This window comes from Chionomys nivalis, chromosome 6 (genome assembly GCF_950005125.1).
Source record: "Chionomys nivalis chromosome 6, mChiNiv1.1, whole genome shotgun sequence".
Lineage (NCBI taxonomy): Eukaryota > Metazoa > Chordata > Mammalia > Rodentia > Cricetidae > Chionomys > Chionomys nivalis.
The window spans coordinates 41836538-41857446 of NC_080091.1; the positions used below are offsets into that span (position 1 = coordinate 41836538).

General features: G+C 52.9%; 1 protein-coding gene across 3 annotated transcripts in view; it reads right to left on the minus strand.

Moving 5' to 3' along the window:
• Sorcs2 (sortilin related VPS10 domain containing receptor 2) overlaps positions 1-20909 on the minus strand; it is a 383934-nt gene that overhangs the window by 143041 nt on the left and 219984 nt on the right. For all 3 annotated transcript variants that reach the window (XM_057771883.1, XM_057771882.1, XM_057771881.1), the window contains exon 3: positions 326-425. In XM_057771883.1, the coding sequence (XP_057627866.1) occupies positions 326-425 (100 nt within the window). The remainder of the gene's footprint in view (positions 1-325; positions 426-20909) is intronic.

Sequence of the window (20909 nt, forward strand, 5' to 3'; positions counted from 1 at the left end):
ACCCCGGAGAGATGCCATCCTTGAGAAGGGCCTCAGAGCTGCCGCCAGGACTCTGAGCCAGATGGATCTGATTCAGCCGCCAGCCTCAGAGCTACCTCCAGGACAGGAGAAGATGAATGTGCCCTAGATAAGAAGGCAGGCTCTCCTCCAAAGGCCCAGCTGATGGCTTCAAATACACTCATCAAAATGAACCAAAGGAACGAGAGTTGAAGGACAAGTGCCTCACGCCAGACCACGACCCCAGAGCAGAACCAGACCAGCGGAACAGGCAGTCATGGAGAGCCAGATGCCAAGGGTCGGCCACCCGGTGATGGTATGTACGTACCTTTCTCTTGTTGGCTGGGCAAATATAGAAGTTGTCAATGACAGTGGTGACACCAGGCTGGAGAGTAAGCTTGGTGTAGGTTGTCCCAAAATCTGAGGACCTATGGGAACAGAAAGACAATTGTCAACACGTGTCCCCCAGGTGAAGGCTTTCCCAGCACCATGGTGTGCCAGCACCGGCAGAGCTGAGACACCCAGTGCTGTCCTCTCCATCCTCCCAGGGGAATCATGTCCCCACTCCATGTGTAAGTGAGGAGCCTGGGCTCCCCTGCAGACAGCAGGTTTGCTCAGGTCTACAGCCCAGGTCTGGGCCGAGAACCAGAAGTCAGAACTTTATTTTTTGGCGGGGGTAGAGGGATAGAGACAGGGTTTCTATGTGTAGCCCTGGCTGTCCTAGAACTCACTTTGTAGGCCAGGTTGGCCTTGAACTCAGAGTTTCGCCTGCCTCTGCCTCCTGAGTGCTAGGATTAAAGGAGTACACCACTGCCACCCAACACAGAAGTCAGAACTTCTTGATCCTTCCATCTCTACAATGTTCCACAAAACCCTGAAGATCTATTCCATTTTGTTCACCTCAAAAGATGAGTGGTAGGCATCAAGGGAACATGTCCTGCATGAGGGACCACTCAGCTGATAAGCAGCAGACTCAGGGTTCAAACACTGGCCCATCTGATGCCAGGTCACAGCCCGTTCAGCACAGTCACTGAATGAGTTGAGACCCCGATGTTTTCATCTGTTCCTCCATTGCCTTCTCTGAATGTTCAGCTCCGCTCGGTCTGACCCCCGCCTTGAGCACAGGACAGCAGGGACAAGCTCAGTACCTGCTGGGAATCAGATCCCAGCATCTGTGCCACCAGGAGCTGTCCCAGTGAGCTCCTCCACACCAAAGTCCCTCCTGGCCCCTTTCCTCCCTCTCAGAGTGAGGGGAAGCCGGCGGAAAGTCCCAAAAGCTCCCTGAGCACTGAAGCCCCAAGGCCACTGAAAACAGGAGGGAGAGATGCTGAGGCTTGTGCTGTTATTTGTGGATACATCAGACCACAGAACCACCTCTGCACTGAAGTGTAAGTTACAGTGGCTTCCTATGACTAATTAAAACATGTGGGAACTGGGGCTGGAGAGACGGCTCAGCAGCTAAGAGTACTTGTTGCTCTTCCAGAGGATCTGCGTTCGGTTCGCAGCTCCCGTATGTAACTCTAGCTCTGGGGGATCCGAGGCTTCTGTCTTCCTGGGGCGTCTGCACGCATGAGCACATACCCACACACAGATATACACCTACACACAGATTAAAAATAATAAAGAGCCACCTAAAATATGTGGGAACTGCAGACTGTGCCGAGCGCATTGGGAGAGTTGGGCTGGGCAGGGCCTCTGGCTTTGGTCAATGCTTCTGCCTAAGATCTCAGCATCACGTGATGCCTGGGCTTGACTCCTGGCTGTGGTGCTGCCTGCCTCCTGTACTTGCTGTGTGGCCTCAGCAGCATCTGCCCTCCTCTTGGACTGCAGGGAGGCTGGAGGAGGCCAGGGCTTCTTGCTCAGGGGCTCAAGTGAGATCCTGAGCCCCTTTAGTAAATACTCCACCCCCTGGAAGCGTTCAATCCCCTACCACAGTGTGTGCTCACTGTTCCTGTAGAGCTCGCTCCTCCCCCATCCCCGCCCCCATCACTGGCTTGGTGGCCACAAGTCCCCACTGCCCTTTATAAACCTCAGGGTCACAAGGTCCCTTAGGCCAACAGGAGAGGCAGTCCAGTCCCCATCCTCTGACTCTCAGGACTGCCCATCAGGGTAGGGTCCCTGGGGACCATCTAGGGTCTGGCTTCTTCCTGCCTCCCTAGGAGGATTGGGGCAAGAGAACAAAGATGCCACCATGTGCCTGCTGTCTAATCAGGCACATTTGCTCTCCAAACCGCAGAGAATTGATTTTCATTGGTGAGGGGAAGTGAGAGGCCCCATTAGCAGAAATTGATCCACACGGCCCAGAGCCCTGTAGAAACAACGGTTGTTTATAAGCTAAGAGCCGGCAGCCTAATGCAGCTGGATCTTCCCTGGCTGCCCTTTCTGAGACCTGAGCCTGTCCCCCCAGCCCCTCACAGTCCACCCCTTCCCTGCTGCTACCCATTGCATCAGCCCCGCTCCGACCAGCCCAGCTTCTTTTCTATCCTCCTAACTACAGAAGCTGCCCAAAGCTGAGAACTCCAGGACACCTGTGGTTGTGGGCTAGCCTCGGAGACGGAGGGAAGGAGGCACATGCGAAGGAAAGTAGCAAAATGCAACCACCACAACAAAGTGATACACAGAGATCTGAAGGAAGAGGAGGAGACTGTGCCTGCCTGGAAAAAGCACCTGCCCCTGGCTGGCCAGTAGTTTTGACAACACATCGATCAAAACTATGAGTGAAACACAGATCTCACAAATGTCATCAAGATAAGCCAAGATCATACTGGAGGGGTCACATGGAGAAAGAAGCAATGGCTGGGGGGCTACAGCCCTCAGGAGCGGAAGGAAATGGAAACAGATTCCCCATCAGCTCCCCCAAAGGAACTAGCCCCAAGATGCCTCCTTTGCTCGGGGCTGGGACTTTCAGAATAGTGGAGGGGTCCTGTTCAGTTCCTTAACATTGTGCAGCAGCCACAGGACACAGATGTGGTATTCCAAAAGGAGAGGGGAGCAGAGACAGAGACACATGTATAAGGGAGGGAAATATTGACAGACCGACAGACAGACAGACAGACAGGGATCAACGGGGGAGAGAAAGAGACTGAGACAGGGAGAAAGAGAAGACACTGAGATAGAGAGACGGAGCGGACAGAGACACAGAGAGATACCTGAGTCAGAGATAGAGGAGAGGCTGGAAGAGTCAGGCAGAAAAATGAAGAGTTGGGTGGGAGAGTCAAGGAGGCAGCAATGGAGCTGAAGGTCCAAGGGACCTGGAAAATGCTGAGGGCATGTTAACAAGGACACCCACAGTCCCCAGCTGCCCCAACTGATGGGCAGGAGTGGGCTCTGGGGAGCCGACAGTTCTGGAGCAACCAGAGTGGAGTAGGGGAGGGGCAGCAAGGGCTGGATCCAGTTTACAATGTAACACCGGCTGGCCACTTGAGGCCACAGCACTTGGAATGCGGTCCATCTGGCCAAAAGGCAGAAACACTTGGAAACGCTGATTTCAAAGGCTCAGGGCCCAGAAAGAATGTAAAATACCTCATTGTCAGTTTTATGTAGATCACATATTGACATACTAATATTCTGGATATATTGAGTTAATTAAAATCATCGCTGAAATTAATTTCACCTACCCCTAGTTTTAGTTAATAGACTTCATTTTATTGCAGGTTCCAGATCGCCACAAAACTATGAGGTAAGCTCAGTTTGCCCATGCCCTTGGCTCCACCCTCTCTGCCACTACCCTCCCTGCCACAGAGGACACATTTGTCCCAAGAATGAGCCAACACAGATGCCATTGTCATTGTCCTGATGAGGGCCGGCTGGCCCAACAGACTTACCATGACAGGTATCCACCACTGTGGCATCAGGCAGAACAGAGTCTCTCCATTGCCCTAAACACCCCCCAGGCTCAGCCTGCTTCCCAGATGCCTCTGGTCCTGCAGCAGCACCAGTCTTTTCATGAGTGCCAGTTTGCATCTTCTAGAATGTTCTGTGGCCAGAGTCCCTCATCAGCAGCCTTCCTTCTTTTTCTCATTTTTATGCTTAGATTTTCTCCACATCATTGTCATTATGTCCTTTCTCTTTGTATGTGATCACCAGAGCCTTCTGTACAACGCACACGGCCCCTATTCCTAACATGCCAGGTCAGGACTTCATGTCTGGACATAGGTGACATCAGGAGTGCCTCCGAGAAAGGGGCAGGGCCTGTGAGGGCGGAGTCCTCACCTGGAAAGCTCTGTCCCAGCAGGCCAGCGGAATGACCATGTGGGGTTCACTTAGAGGGTGCCTGGGGGCAGCATGAACCACACAGGATTTTTCATTGCCACTATGTTGCTGCGTTAGAAGGACCACTGAGGCTACAGTTGGAATCAGGAAGGACAGTCGGACGGTGACTTGAACTGGACTAGGGTTTGGAATATGAACAGAGATAGAGGGAACACGGGTGACACGGGAGCCAAGTGACACTGGTCAGGAAGGTGCCTTTCAAGAAGGTTGAGCTGGGAGTCAGGACAGCCCTTGCTGTGGACAGGGCCAGGCTTGAGCTGGGATCAAGTTAGGAGTGATCCTGGGCTCTGGGATACCTCCTTCTGACCCCTCTCTCACCTTCTCCTCACCCATCCTGGGGAGGAGTCCCACCCTGGGCTCAGTCCCCACTGCTCCGAGCTGCTGGAGGGGGGTCAGCATCGTTCTCCTCTGAGACACTGAGGGCTGGAGTTGGCGGCCTCTGAGGTCCCAGCAGAGCAGAAGCTGTGACTGACGTCTTGAACCTGTGGGTACCTCACACCTTTCAGCAGCTGTCATCTGGCCCTAGCCCTGAGTCTCCAGCAAAGCACCAGTTGCATGGGTCCTCATAAAGTCAGTTACGGGAGATTATCCTGGATGTGCCTTCCCAGTGGGCAGTTCTGTCCATGCCCACCCTCACCATTCCCATGGGCATCTGCTTCTCAGGCAAACAGATGCACCCAACAAGGACGACAGGTGTCCAAGGGAGATTCACTCCAAGAAGCTCAAGGGACCAGTGGTAGTGACTCAGGGGACCTTGGTCTTGACTGCTTTCACTGTCTCAGAAGAGGACAAAGCGTGATCACCTGCTGTTTGGAACACTCTGGTTCCTGCTAATGATAGGGTTGCTTGGGCAGAGGTCACCTTAAGAGATGGAGGACCCTGCCCCTCTGCAGCGTAGGAGACCCCACCCCAGGAAAAGTTGGCTTGGTTTTCACTTGGTCTGTGGGAGGCACATGATACTCTGAAACAGGGGAATGGCCCGGGTCACTTGTCAGTCGGTCCTCATTGTTAGAAGGTGGAGAAAATAAGACTGAGAGGGGACAGGGACTGTCACCTGTTCCCAAGAAGAGAACACAGTAGTTTTGCCTGGTGTTTCACAGCTGTGTTTTAACCCATGGTGCTTCTCTCCAAAGAACAAAACCACCTAGTCCCGTAGCCCAGGCTGGTCTCAGATTTGTGGTTAGTAGAGAACAGCCTTGACATCCTGACCTTCCCAACTGTTGGGGTCACAGATCAGCGCCACGGCACTCAGACTGAACCTTGTATATTTTCAAAGCTACACACACACTGCAGTACTCAAGTAACCTAGGTCATCCCAGCTCTGGGAAGTGGGAGAAAGTGGGTCGGGAGAAGAGTGAGGATGGACAGGGCGAGTGGGTGGATGGGTTGGGGTCTCTAGGCGGCCTCAAAACCACCACAGTCTGGGAGCTTCAACATCAGTAACCATACTCTCGCAGTCTAAGGGCTCAGAGCCTCTAGTTCCTGCGGGCTCCTAGTCTCCAGGTCTGTGGCTATATCATTCTAGTACCCACTTCTGTCCTCACATGAGATTTGAACCACAAGTCTAGAGCAACATAAAGAACTTGTGTTGGTAAAGCTATATTGTGGGGTTCTGGGTAGACATGGGTTTGGAGAGTATTTGTTCAACTCACATAGGCAGCTGTGGTTATTGACTGTTTACACAGGTGATCCCAAATTAGATGCCCACGGTATCTGACTCTTGTTTGTAGCTCCCACTGTTCACTGATGACACAGGGACAGGCTGAGAGAGGATGGCAATGGAATGCCCAAGAGGCCTGAGGTTTCACCAGCCCCCAGACAGTCATTGATGCTGGAGAGAAAAGCGCAAGTCACAGGAAAGCTCAGGACCTGAGGACCGTGGAGTCCCCTGCCGGGACCTCTGAAGGGCCAGGGAATGTGCAGGTGCAGGGCAGTGCTGCCTCTGAGAGGACAACACCATCCAGAACCTGGGTGTCTGGAGCTCTTCCAACCCCTCCCCAGGCTGGCTGAGGTCTGCTGGCAGCAGCCAGGGGTCAGCAGTGATGCAGAATGCTTCAGCTGCCATCCGGGCAGTGACACTCAGAGTAAAGACCACAGGCCAAGGCATGAGTGGCACTGGGCTCAGCCTCTGCCCCAGGTCAGGGTGGGCTGGACAGAAGGAGGGAAGGGATGCCACAGCATGTCCACATGGAGCTCACCTTATCTGCTTGCTGGAACTGTCTCTTAGGGGACCCTGAATGCAGGCAAAGAAAGGGAATAACATTTACAGCCTCAGATAAGTCTGGGAACTAGAAGACAAGCTGCCTTGGTGCCCAGCAAGAAGTCTGGGTGGATCAGGGTGGAACCCTTCAGCCAGCACTGGGTCTAAGGCTGCCAGATCCAGTGACAGTGAGGTCACCATGAACCTCTAAAGGTCCAACAGCCAAGCACACAGCTGCCAGTATTTGCCAGGCTTCTGTGGTGGTGTTCTGGGTGCCCAATGTGAAGGCTGTGTGAGCTTAGGCTAGCAGGCTTCCCTCTCTGGTCAAGCTTGCCATTGCAAAAGGGCTGGGGTGGTTGTGACTGGATTTATGTCTATGCACCAGCCTTGATACTAAGTGGGTCTGGTTCCTCAGAAAGGGTGTGGAGGAGGAAGGAGGGAGCAGGGAGAGGACACTAGTACTCACAAAGTATCTCCCTCCCCACAACAGGGCACACTCTTAGGTGACTTCCTTGCTTTCAGTATCCAAACTGTCCAACGCTGTATGGTTTTTCCTTTTTTTCCCATTTTCAGCAGCACGGAGACAATTCTAATCTTCGTTCGTTGAAATTAAAAATTAAAAACCCAGGGTCTAAAACCGGGCAAGTAGAAACACGAAAGGCGAGCACAGTTGGAAAATTGCTATTTGTGAATCCGCTGCTTAATTGCTGAGTGTTTGCACACATTCTCTTTTTAAAAATGATTTCATTAAGCCATTTTCATATTCTATAATTATTTCACTGGTGGGGCACATTTCTTCCCTCCCTCCCACCATGAACCCCTGTTTTCACACTCGGCTCCCATTGCTAACCTGAAAATCACACCCAGGTATGAGAAAAGCACACTTCCTCCAGGCAAGTGTTCCCGGGCCCTCCCAGTGAGGCCACCTGCAAGTCCCATCCCATGGCAGGGCCTGCACTTGTGTGGTGTATACGTATATGTATATGTATACGTATACTACGTATACGTATATGTATATGGAGAGGGTCCAGGACGGACGCTCGTGCCTGTCCTGAAAGTGGAGAATGGGAGCAGAGGCAGCATCCAAGAGAAGCCAATGCTGCCCAGGTTCATCCTGCTGCCACTCAACGGACTGTCCTCTACCTTCAGCGAAGTGCGGATGGCTGTGTGCACCTTTTGCTTCATGATGATGAGGAGTCTGCATGTGGCAGCCTGCAGGGGACCTCCAGGCGACCTCTCATCTCTCTGGAGACAAGCTCCAACACCTGCACTTTGTGCACAAGGAAACAGAGGTGGTGTATGTTGGAGATGTGATTCCTGGAGAAGCCTGTCCTAAGATTCTGTCCTGCTCCAGAGGACAGAAAAACGGCTGTGACATTAGGAACAGGTGCAGTACTGACAGGCCTTGGACCACTGGTTTGGTTGCTCAGGGGTCAGGAAGTTCTATAGACCCTGCCAAGAGGGAACCTTGGAATTAGATTCTTACTGCCCTGGAATCTGATATCCTAATTAGCCCTCCCAGGATCACTTGGGGACAGGGAGTCACTACTAGAGAGGGCATCTTAAGGACAATGGTGCCATTCAGAAAAATTCTGGGATGTGGCTTAAGAGACCGAGTATGAAATGGGAACAGGGTGTCGGCTAGTGAGGTAGGAGGCAGGAAGGGATGCAGGAAGGATGGGGCCAGGCAGGTCATCAAACATATTCTTCTGCTCACAGTGAGTTATGGCCCCACAAACTCAATCATAAATTGAAAGTATCATAAGCAAAAAATTCAAATATAGTCTAGCCTGCCTAATATCCCCGGAATATGCGAGCTGAACCCAGTCAACTTCAGGTGTGCTCAGCACACTCCCGTTAACTTTCAGTGGCAAAAACTCATCTACAAAGCCCACGCTATAAGGAAGTGTTGACTGTTTTATATAACTCATTGAGTACAAGGATTCAGAGAATACTGGCAGCCCAGCCCCGCAGCCTGGTTGTTTCTTCTCTTTGCTTCCCAGCGTTGACAGAGAGGCTCCTACATATGGCCAGCCTGGGAAAGATCAAAGCTTGCAGTGTGGTTTCTATGGAGTGCCTCTAGCTTCTGCAACGTCATGAAACAAAAACCAGACCAAACCGAACAGCAACAAAAAATTTCATTGGACTCTCCTGATACAAAGGGCATCTGTAGTCTGAGGGAGAGAACACAACCTCCCCACTTGCCCCGCCCCCAATGTGCAAGCCCTGTGCAATGGAAAGAAGGAACTGCAGGGGCATCCAATTGCACTGAAACATGTTGTGGCTGCCCATGTGCAGATGAGGAAACTGAGGCACAGGAAGCCTGGTGGCCCAAAGAATAGCAACCTCAGGACTCTCAGCAGAAGTCACATATCAGCTCCAGGTCTGTCCCACCAACTTGGGGCTGAGGCGTGGCATGATTCCCCAGACCCCCAGAGCCTTCCTGATGCTATGTTTCACCCAGCAGGGCCGGCAGAGTCATCCTGATATCTGGTAATGTACCAGCAGCTGACCAGTGGACACCTTAACATGGGAGCAACATGCCATTGCCTGGAGAGTTGCTGTGGCCTCAGGGCTCCCCCTAGTCCAATACCTAGTCCAATATTGAGCCTCAGGCAGTTCAGCCAGAGCTGGTATGGGCTAGAAGAAGGATGCAGGGGACACTGGGGGATCCGGTTTTCTGAAGCCTGAACTCCCAGGGGGTGGTCCATATTGTGGGCCCAATCACCAGACCAGGCTTTCTACATATGGCTTTGGCCTCTGCCACATCTGCTATGGCCCTGAGTGTGCCACGCGCTGTGAGGTTTTCTGGCAGACAGTTTTGGAATGAAGAGGGCTGGACTGACCAACACCACAGATTCCTTTAAACTCCTGCTTGCAGTCCAACCAGCACCCTGGGATGGAAATGTGGTTGTGAACTTGGCCCAGACAATTTGGCTCCTGGCCCTGGAACCTCCTTTACACTGAGAACTTTAATCCTTTGCAAGAAACCATTCCACAGACTTTCTGATCATGTCCTATGCTGAGGCCTTGGGCTGGAGCAGTGGGTAAAGAGGTATTAAGCACCACTGGGCATGACTGCACACTGTGGGAAGATCTCAGGAATGCCTGCTACTGCCCAGGCCCTTCTTCCATGCAGGCCCTAGGCCTTCTCACAGGTAGCACTAGAGGGGTTAAATTCTGCTAGGCAGGAGCCTCAAAGACCCTCTGCACAGTGGCATCAACTGCCTTTCTGCCAGACGTGCATGCCTCCAGGGCTGTACATTTACAAGGCTGAGTCAAAGATGAGATGGGGCCAGAGAGCAGATCCCAGGGTCCCTGGGAAGGTGTGGCGCCCTCTGGAACCTAGGAAAATGTAAGGGTCTCTCAATAGCCAAAGGTGGGGACCACAGGGTTACCAGGACCTAGAGAAAGTGTGGGCATTTCCAAAGGCTCAAGGAAGGTATCACCTGAGCATATAGAAAAGCCTCAGGTGTATGGGGGACCTGGGACTTGGGGACCTGACAGAGGAGCCATAGGAGCTAAGAGAAAGTGTCAGGCATATGGGGGGACATTTCTCAGGGGTTCCAGTGAGGATGATCCTGGGGTGTGACAAGGCAGGCAAGCTGTCCTGGGAAAGCAGCAATGAAGGAACAGGGTAGGCAGGAAACCAGCTGCTGAAGGGGGAAGCCGCAAGGGCAGAGTGTGATAACACACGATAACACAGTAGGCCAGCTTCAAGGCTACCACGTGCTAAGACCTTCCAGGCAGTGGCCCCCTCCCCAAGCCCCTCTGTGACTGAGGCCTGACAGCGTGCTCTTCCCACGCAGATGAGGAGACACACTAGAGGTGACATTGCTCGCTTGGTCACCAACGATGAAGTTAGACTCTGGGGGACAAGGGGCCTGAGCTCTCAGCGGTGCTCTACAGGTTTTCAATGGCATGGTGGGTCTCTGACAAAGGCGCTGCCCCCTGGCAGTCTTCAGAACTTTCCTGCCACCCTCCAGGCCAAATGAGGCCCCTGTCCCTGGAATCGCCTGGCTCCACTTCCTGGCACGGACCCTGCTACTGCTGCTCACCGGGCACACGGGCTGTCACCCTGCAGCGGGGTTCCCACTTCCACAGCTGCTCTTGCCAACCTAAGCTGGGCACGCCTCCAGGAACCCAGGCCGAGACCATGTCCCCTTCCAGCCCACAGGAGGAAGCAGAGCCCCCAGTGCCAAAGCCACTATCCGCTGTGGATTCTCAAAGAGGGGGTGTCAGCGACTCTAGTGATGACCCGGGCAGCTATTGTGTCAGGTAGAGATTGTCTTCATTGACCCAGATCTGGTATGCTGGAAATATATAGTGTTTATCTGTCTGGGTTTGATAGGGAAGGCCATGCCAGTGTCTCCTAGGAATGGCCAGGCTTGTGATTACCTGCCAGAGGTCAGCACACAGTCACCTTTCTGAAGAGTAAGACAATGATGCAAGAGGCAAGAGAGCACACTGACCATAGGCTCCTGGGCCCGAGAACTCCATCCTCATCCCCACGGCCCCCATTCATGACTAGAATTTACTTCCCAGAGAAGACAGATGGGGACTAGCATTCCCTGGGAAGATACAACAGGGAGGAGCACCCACAGGGAGTTGATGCACCCAGGGAAGGCCTTGGTTCTGAGTGTGAGTTTTCCCTTTGAGGTCCAGCTGTAGACAAGCAGGAGATGAGTGTGGCCCTGGTCATTCGAGAGCGCACTTGCTTTCTCATAGAGCACCGTCTGCACATATTCCTGGGCTCCTGGGGAGCTCAAGGCCCATCAGGACCACAACAGGAAGAGAGCGGGGACTTCCTGGAGGACAGTGAGCACCGCAGGGCTGTGTCACACTGCTACAGAAGCCACAGAGACCCTGAGCAGGTCATTCAGCTTGCTGGTCCTCAGGACCTCTGCTGTGGAATGAGGTGAACCATGCCTTCCCCTACGGTCACCAAGAGGACCAAGCGAAGTGAACCACTAGTCAGACTGCCCAGAGCACACCCCGCCCTCTATGGGGGATTGTTTCCATTTAAATTGACACAGAAGGGCTCAGCACACTGAGCAGCACCACTTCCTAGGTAGATGGTCCTGGACTATATAGAAAGCTGGCTAAGCATGGGTCTGTGGGCAAACCAGAAGGCAAGCCAGCAAACAGCATTCCTCCGTGGTTTCTGCTTCAAGTTCCTTCCCCGACTTTCCTCAGAGCTGGACTGTGGCCTTTCCTCTCCTGAGTTGCTTGGGTGGTGGTGTTTGTCACAGCAACAGACTCAAACTAGAAAAACCTTTCTCAGGGAGGAGATGCAGAGTGGAGACCGGAATGTCTAGAGGGTTGGTGGGTCCCTGTGGGGATCAAGGCCCTGAGGTGGGACTGCACACCCCAGTGCCACACCTGAGTATGCTGCAGATGGAACAGGGCACACACACACACACACACACACGGCTGCATCACCCTCTAGACTTTGCACACTCCATGTTTTAACCTTAGCTGGTCTTGGAATGGAAAGTCACACGCCCTGCTAGCAGGGGTTAGGCAGGAGGACGCTATTCAGCAGGGCTGTGGGCAGCTAGGCAGGGCAGGGTCGCTGTCTATACTGAAGCCAGCAGCAGGGCTTTCTCAGGCAGGGCGCTGAACAAATGGCAGAGGAAGATCTGCCTGTTCCCGGGACCCCAAGGAAAGGGAAGACCCTGAGTTGCAATGTCTGTGAAAACAAGCAAGCTACAATGGGAATCGTCTTCCCAGACCAGCAGCAGACTGTCCTCCAATAGGGAACTAAATAGCCTCAGAGATCAGAGGCGGCACACTTAGAGTTCATTACAGTAAACCCACCGTCAAGGGTGGATGGAGATCAGAGGGATTATGCCCGTCATGGCAATTAAAATTAAAAAAGGAGCGTTTTGAGAGAGATGCAATTCCGTGGTCCCTGAAGCCATGGTGGCACTGCCTGCCAGGGCTTGTGGCTTGGAAGGGCAGCATTGTGGTTCGGGGCTGATTTCATTCCTCATGAAGGCTGCTCTGAGCTGCTCTCCCACCAGGGCCTGCCTGAGATCAGAGCCAGAAAATGTCCCACTGCAATCCTCGGATGCTGATGGTGCTGGAGGTTCACTGGTGCCAACCTTCATCCTAGGGCCACCCTACAATGCCATCCTCCTTTACCACCACCGCCAGGCCCGTCTCACTGTCACTCTGAGAGCTTTAGGTTTTCCACGTGAAAAATGGCGTCAGTGTCCATGTCCCCTAGGGGAAGGGGCATATGGCCAAGAATAGACTTGAAGGCCGGGGTGTGGCTTGGGGGAGAGTGCAGCTCTCATATCTGTCCAGAGTGCAACAGCCACAAAAGAATAAGCTCAGAAGTGTTCCGTGAACAACGCGTTTATCCTGACTGCACAGCCTATCTGCACACGCCCCTTTCTCTCTCCCTGCCCTGCACAGAACCCCACCCACCACCTCTCCAGCAACTTCTTGGAAACTTCCTGTTGCTCGAATCATGGAGGGTTCTGGGGAAAACTGAGGGTGGGAGAAAGGACACAAGAGTCTTCCTCTTCTGTGCCAGAGTGTCCCTAACAGGGGCCACGTCCCTCTGTGTTTTCAGTTCCTACTGCACAGCCCGTTCTGAGTAGGGTTCTTGGTTGTTGGCCAGACTCATGAACTGCAGGACCATCCCCACCTTCCTGGTCTCTCCGCTCCATCTACAGCAGGGAACATCATCGTTTAAAACTCAAAGCCACCTCTCTGTCCCATGACTCTCTCTGTCTTGTCCACACGTGAAGTCAATTCTTTGATTTGTGTGATGGAAATAAGAGGCAGAGGACTTCCTGTAGGGACTTGGTGTTTGGCATTTGATTAATGTTAACAGTTACCACGGGCTACTGCATGAGGGGATGTGATGCTACCACATCCTCTCAGGTGTGTGTGTGTGTGTGTGTGTGTATGCACACATGCTCACATACATGCACATACATGAATATAGTAGTTCACAGAAGCCAGAGGCATCAGATTTCCTTGAAGCCAGAGTTAGAGGCCATTGTGGGCTGCCTTACTTGGATATGGGGAACCGAATTCAAATCCTCTGGAAGAGCAGTACACACTCTTAACTACCATGACATCTCTCCAGCTCCAGCTGTTTAATTTTAAACATAAAGCAGAGCTTTGCCAATAAACACACTGGGAGGTGAAGGAGTAGCCAGATTCTTCAAAGGAAGGAAACCGCGTTTGAGTCAGTGCCACTTCTTCAGGTCACTGACCTCCTAATGATTTTATGATAGTCTTCTCTCTTTGGACTACTGTTACAGAAGAAATGGAGATGCCACGCATCAGGGGGCATTACTGCTGAGCACCAGGCTGGCTGCCCATCTTTCTAGCTGGTTTCTGAGCATAGGAACTTCTCCCCTTAGGTAGAGAAGCAGGAGGCCTGGCTGTGCATCTGAACTTCTGCTTCCAGTCCTGGCTTTGCAAACCCATCTTCCATGATCAGGCTCTCCTGCCCTCCCCAGGTATGTCCTGAGCCCCAATACACAGCCTAGGGACCATCTCCTGACTTTGATGGTCCTGTTTATGAAAGAGCACCGGTTTAGCCACTTCACAGTGTCTCATGATCACAGCTCCACTTGCTCCCTGCCTGCGCCCATGTGACAGAGCTGACAGACAGAATGACAGGGGACAGGCCTGTAAGCAGAAGCCAGCCCCCATCTCCTCTGTCCCCTGCAAGTGTATAGCCCAGCCAGGTTCAGACCAAATGCCAGGCTTGCTGCACAGCCCACACCCGCCGGGGAGACCGGGGTGACTGTTCCTGCCGTGTAATTACAGTGGGAATTAGGAAATCACCAATCCTGCTGTCAGGTACGTAATTAATTTGGGAAATTTAATTGTGCCTTAGTGGGGGAGGATTTCCCCAGTGGAGACAGGCTTAGGCAGAATAACAGAATGGAAAACACCTACACCCTCCTTCAGTCTGGAGAGGCACAGAGGCCGAGCACACAGTGCTAGGTGGCATACCCCTACCTCATCCATAGGGAAACTGGGGTGCACGGACATCTGCCACCTTGCCCACAGACCAGTTTGAAAACACCATGCCAGCAGCAATGTGCCCCAGGCAGGATACAGCAGGAGGCCCGGTTTTCATCCTGACTGCCAACCGCAGCTGCTGACACTGGACCGCCACATCTCAGAAGGGCCCTCTTCCAGGTGCTTCATCCCTCCCAATGTGACGCCCAGCCCACATCTTGAGGTGCCTGACAGATTCTGAGGAAGCCCTTGGTGCACACAGGGAGTACTAGGGTCCTCCTGACATTGCCTATGGACTCTCCTTCCTCCTGCCTTGAGCCAGGGCCACCATCAGTTGAGCCCAGTGTCCCATACGGCTCTTCCAGGATACAACCTATGGAAGCTGGGTCTCCTCTCAGTCTGTTCCACACCCCCAGCTTCAGCGTGATGTCTTTCCCCATCACCGTCCATCTCAAGTCTGAAGTTTGGGCTCCAGGGACAAAGACAACTTGTATGTGTCAGCAGGTGGGACAGAGAAGGGTGAGTTAGTCTGAGGGATAGACACAGGAAGATGGGGTTCAAGGCTGCTGGGGCCTTTCATAAGTGGTACAGAAGAACCCCAGTGCCAAGGGTACCTGCGCTTCCAGCCCTTGCTCAGTCCCTGCTGCTCTAGGTTCTCCAGACTTGAGGGGGTTTGATTGACAATGGCCCTCATAGGCTCATATATCCGAATATCTGGGGAAGGATTAGGAGGTGTGGCCTTGTTGGAGGAGGTGTGTCCCTTGGGGTGGCCTTTGAGGTTTCAAAAGCTCATACCATTTCCATTCCCAAAGTGCTCTCTCTCCATCCCTCTCTTTCCCTCCTCCCCCCTCCGTCCCTCCATCCCTCCCTCCGTCCCTCCATCCGTCTGTCCGTCCGTCCGTCCCTCCCTCCCTCCCTCTCTCTCCCCCACATCCCCCCATGCTTATGGATCAGGATGTAATAGCTGAGCTGAGCTACTGCTCCAGGGCCGTGCGTGCCTGCTGCCACCATGATGATCCTGGACTCTAACCCTCTGAAATCGTGAGCCCCAAATAAACTCTTCCTCTAGAAGTTGTCTGCAACAGAAAAGCCATGAAGACAAGGCTTTACCCCTGGCTTTCAAAGGCAGCCTTGCACACAAGCTGGGCAGCCCTGGAGCCCAGAATGCCTGTGCTGACACCTGGACACTACCTTCATATAGGCAGGGTGCTCTCAAGTCTGTGGGACGCTGTAGACTTGAACATGGTGAAGACACAAGAATCCGGAAGGCAAGAGTGGTATTCACTCTGTGCCCCATAGTTGTCACAATGCTCGGGGCATGCTGGGCCTTACAGTTCTTCACAAGACGGCTAAAGGATAATGCAGCATGATCCTGAGATCTGGAACTCTATAGCTGTACCCAGGGCACCTGCCCTTGCCTCCTCCGCTCATCTGGGCTCTGGCGTGTGGACTCCGAGGCGTCAAGCTGCCTCCGCCAGCACAGCCCTGTTTGTTCTCAGCTTTTTTGCTTCAACCTCACTCAAGGTGCTTCCCAGATGGCTGCATGGAGGTCAGACAGAAAATATCCCAGGGTCTCCATCTTGGAGGATGCAGCTCAGTACCTATTGCCTGTCACTGACACACTGTCCTCAGTGCTGCCCTCGTTTACTTCTGGTGCTGCTACCTGACTCACACCGGCAGAGTCCAGAGATCTTGGGAAGGAACCAGTGTAACCTTGTCACCACAGTCGCTCATGGCCTCCAGGATCAAAGACACAGCAGAATCATTCTTGTCTGTGTCACTAAACCTCAGATTAATGGTGCATGCTACGGCATGTCACTCTTGAACAGCAGGCACATACACACTCAAACTTGTACTTGCTACATGTTCATACCCACAACACACAAATCCACATACACGTACATACATACCCATGCGTGAACATGAAGGCACATACTCCCACACTACTTTCTCCCCCTTCCTGCCTCTGTAGCTCCTCTTGAGTGCCCTGCCCTGGCCTCAACTTGGCTCCCTGTCTCAGCTTCAGGACCCTCTGGGAAAGTCACTCACAGCCACTCTGAGCCCAGCTGCACAAGATCCCTGTCAGCATGTGTCCATCTAAGGTATCATACCAGCTTGTAGGCACTTTGCCTGAGGGAGGGCAGGGCCTCATTCATCCCTAGCTCCTGGCATTCCTTGCACCAGCGGGGGTCTTGCAGGGTGCATCCCGCAGTATCTCTGGCTCTACACTTGGTCCACACCACTGATTCCTCCTCGTGTGACCCAGAGGCTCATTGACTCAGAGCAAGGAGGCAGGCAGCCCATGGAGGTTGTTCAGGCCCCAGAGAGTGGTAACATGACATGTCCTGTGTACAGCTCCATGCTGGGGGCCTGGCAATTCTGCATATTGGTTCCCAGCCTTGTGATAGGCTGTGGCTACTTCCCAGAAGTCCCCCAAGCTCTGTCTGCAGTGGAGGGTGCAGTCAGCCCCCTTATTATCCAAGCAGTTTTATTTATCAACTAAATGTCAAAGAACACAGCCTCGAGCAGGCCTCCCCCTCATCTTTTGAAGAGGAGAGTGGTAACACAGTAGCTGGGTCACGGCCTCTGTCATACACACCTACTGATCATCCAGAGACTCTGCATGTCACTTCTGTCCTCAGCTTGAGGCTTGGAGAAAGCCCCAGCCTTCCCTTTGGGGACTTCATTTTGCTTGGCTCTCCAGCTAGGCCAGGCCCTGGGAAAAGACAGTCACCCTGGTGACTTAATATCCCCATCTGTGTGGTGTCGCCTACCCTTGGAACTTGGGAGAAGACGAAAGCTGCTGGTCTGTGTGACAGTGTGTGACAAGGCAGAAGTGTGGCATGTGTGAGGGACAGGGATTTGGAGATAATGGGGAAATCCTGACTTTGTGTTCCCTTGGGAGTTACAACTCATCAGACCCCTGTCTCAGCCCCTGACAGCCACTACATCTCTACTGGTCCATCTGAGGAGCTTGGATGCTCCCAGGACAAGACTGACCTTTACTTGATGTTAGTGCAGGAAGAACCAGGGGAGGAAACGCTTCTCTGGTTACTACTTCCCCATCTTGGCAGCAAGGAGGACAGGACTATATCATTGCAGTTGTTCTGGCACTGTGTGTAAGGCAGGTGTAGCAGTTTGAATGAAAATGCCCCTCCCCCTTCACTCATAGGGAGTGGCACCATTAGGAGGTGTGTCCTTGCTGGAGGAAGTGTGTCACTGGGGGATCACTTTGAGGTTTCAAATGCTAAAGCCAGGCCCAGTGGCTCACACTCTCTTCTTGCTGCCTGCTAAGATGTAGAACTCTCAGCTCCTTCTCCAGCGCCATGTCTGCCTAATGCCACCATGCTTCCTGCCATGCTGATAATAACTAAACCTCTGAACTGTAAGGCAACCCCAATGCGACGCTTTCCTTTGTAAGAATTGTGGTGGTCACAGTGTCTCTTCACAGCACCAGGACAGTGACTCAGATGGAAGTATACCCCGCCCAGCATCCATCCCTACCCAAGATGCAGTTCACCCAGTCAAAAGTTGCCCTGCACTAGGTAAGTCCCTTGCCTCCCAGAGCCACGGTCAACCACGTGACAACAGCAACAACCCTATGGGGCTGTTAGAGGATAGAACCAGAATCTCCTCAGGAGAGCCCAGGCCTCACAAGGGACACACAGTATAGTGTTCACATTCTCCTGTGTTCTCAAAATTTACAGCAGCCTGAACATGGAAATGGGAAGTTCAGAGGGAGATAGGGTAGATGGATGTGGTTCTGTCTTCAAACCTAAGGCCTTGGCTACTGGAAATAGTCACAGACACTAGTCATCTGGCTACCACGCTTACCCTCAGTGTCCTGGTAACTTGACCCAGGCTAGGCTCATGATCTGGGAAGAGGAAACTTCAGTTAAGAAAATGTCTCCATCACATTGGTCTGTAGGACATTACCTTGATTAATGTTAGATATGAAATGCTCCGGCTCACTTTGTGCCACGCCACCCCTGTGCAGGGAGGTAATTCTGGGTATAAGAAAGCAACCCGAGCAAGCCCTGGGGAGCAAGCCAGCAAGCAGCACTCTGCATGGCCTGTACTTCAGATCCTGCCTCGGGGTCCTGCTGGAGGCCCCACCCTGACTTCCCTTCATGTTGGGCTACCGCTGTAAGCTGCAACAAATCCTTTCCTCCCCAGGTTGTTCTTGGTCGTGGTGTTTATCACAGCAATACAAGAGCAGACAAACCCACTCCATTTCTTCTGCTGCTGTGCTGGTGTTACTGCAACTCTGCGGTCCCCTGCTTCCCTATCCCATGGCACACAATTGAGCAAATTCTAAACCACGGGGAGCACGGGCTCGGTGTGCAAAGCGTGTGGCCATCCCTTGTGAAACCACTTTACCCCAGCGATGGAGCTGAGCCATCCTCAAAGCAACATGCCGTCCACAGCCTGTAGGTTCTTCATCCGACCGTGTCCTCTGCTCCCTGCTCCATGGGGGAGACTCATGAGATCGGCACAGACTCTCCCTGCTCAGCCCAGCTGCTTTCCGGAGCTGTGGCCTTTTCAGGTCCAGCCCATGAATAATGAATCTGTTATAAATTTAGCAAGTGTCCTTTCTCCCCGGGACTCAGCCTTTCTCTTTATTTTCATCATGCTGGGTTTGTAAGAAAATGAGCCCCTGGAAACACATATTTCCCTCTCTGATTTCCTGACAACCCAAATTAAGTTGCTAATTTTCTAGCTTCCATGCAGAGAGTCACTGGCCGGCTGCCCTGTGCCAGGAACAGGGATACAGTGGGAGACTCTGGCAGCTTTCTGGAAAGTTCTATTCCTGGATCTGGGAGGTATGGAAAGAAGGGCTTGACCTTGGTAGGAGATCTACATGTCAGTCCTTGCCTCTCAACAGCTGGACACTTGTGCATTGTGAGAGGCTTAAAGGGCATAGCCCTCCAGGTAAACTAGTGAAGGAAGTGCCAACCCTGGACAGAAGCCCCAGGACAAACATTGGGGACCCATCAGGTTTTCACTTCCTCACCTCAACTTGCAGGGAGGACAGGGTGCAGGGCATCTAAGAGGGTAAGTGTGGTAAGGGTGCACAGACAGGCAGCCACTTTGGTATCATGTGGCCGTGGCTTCCGTGTCCTCCTTTCCCTTCTCAGAATGGTGTTCATACAGTACCAAAGAACCTTCTGGAAGCAAGATATGCATGCTCTCAAGACAGCTCCAAATTCTCACCACAAACCATGCCCAGTCTCCTTTGCAAGACTTCAGATTTGATCATTAGCCTCGAACTTCAGGGTCTCTCTGAGTCTGGCTGCTTCCTCTATGGCCAGCTTCAACCCTCCCTTGCCTATGGGTCTTACTCTGGCCCTTGATCCTGCCTTGCTGTCTACACACTGGCTCTGCCAGACCCAGGCAGGTGCTACATGGTTTTCTGGGTAACCTCAGTAAAGAACCAAGTCTCTCAGGTACAGAAACTGCCTTGAACCAGTTCACACCAGCTGCTGTGCCCCATATTCTGGCACTTCCTTTGGGACTGAACCGTGATGTTTGCTGGCTGATGGTTCTTAGGAGTACAGGATCATCTCAAATGACTACCATGGCCAGCTTGAGTCAGCAGCCTGGGGGCGTGGCCAGCATAGGCCATTGGGTCAGAGTGCCCTGAGTGTGCATTTAAGTTCTACCACTTGGCAGCTGTGCGACCTTGGGCTGATGGGGGCAGGTGTGGTACTCTGAGGGTTGGAGTTTTGAGGATTCTCAGTGCATGAGTTTCCTTCCCTATGGGAAAAAGGTGACCAGCCCGACGGTTGCTGCCCTATAGAACCGAAGGTTCTAAGAGGACCAGAGCTCTGCCTATACTCTCCAACTAACCTGGGCCAAAGCAGCCAGCCAGGGCCAACGTGAGGTATGAGGCAAGGGAGACTCTAATCACCCTAGTTAGCTGGGTCAGAGATCACACTCCAGTGACCACTGGGGGAGGAGAAACAACAGAGGGGGGAGTGACAGGGTCCCTCGAGGGGACAGAATGGAGAACCCCACAGGAAATGATGACAAGCCCTGAGGGAGACCCATCCTGCTGTACCTAACAGATCAGGAAGTGGGCCCAGGGAGGACACCAGCCTTTTCACCCATCTCTATATGACTGTCCCCAATCTGGCCACTGAGGACACAGCCCCAGAGAAGTAGGGAAGTGTGTGCAGGGTCACACAGTTACATGGAGGTGGGGAGTGTTTGAACACAGCCCGCGTGACCCCAGAGTCTTCGCGTTCTTACCTAGACCCAAGGGGGTTCCTCAGGAAAATGTCAAGACAGAACCTACGGTCCACTTCGAGAAAGGTCGTGGTGGGACCTGAGGTCACAGCTACAAGAAACAAGGAGAAACTGGCACTAGTGGCTCCACTCTACCTGCCACCAGCACCCTACGCCAAGGCCAGCTCTACTTCAGAGCGTAGAGGCCATGCTGGCC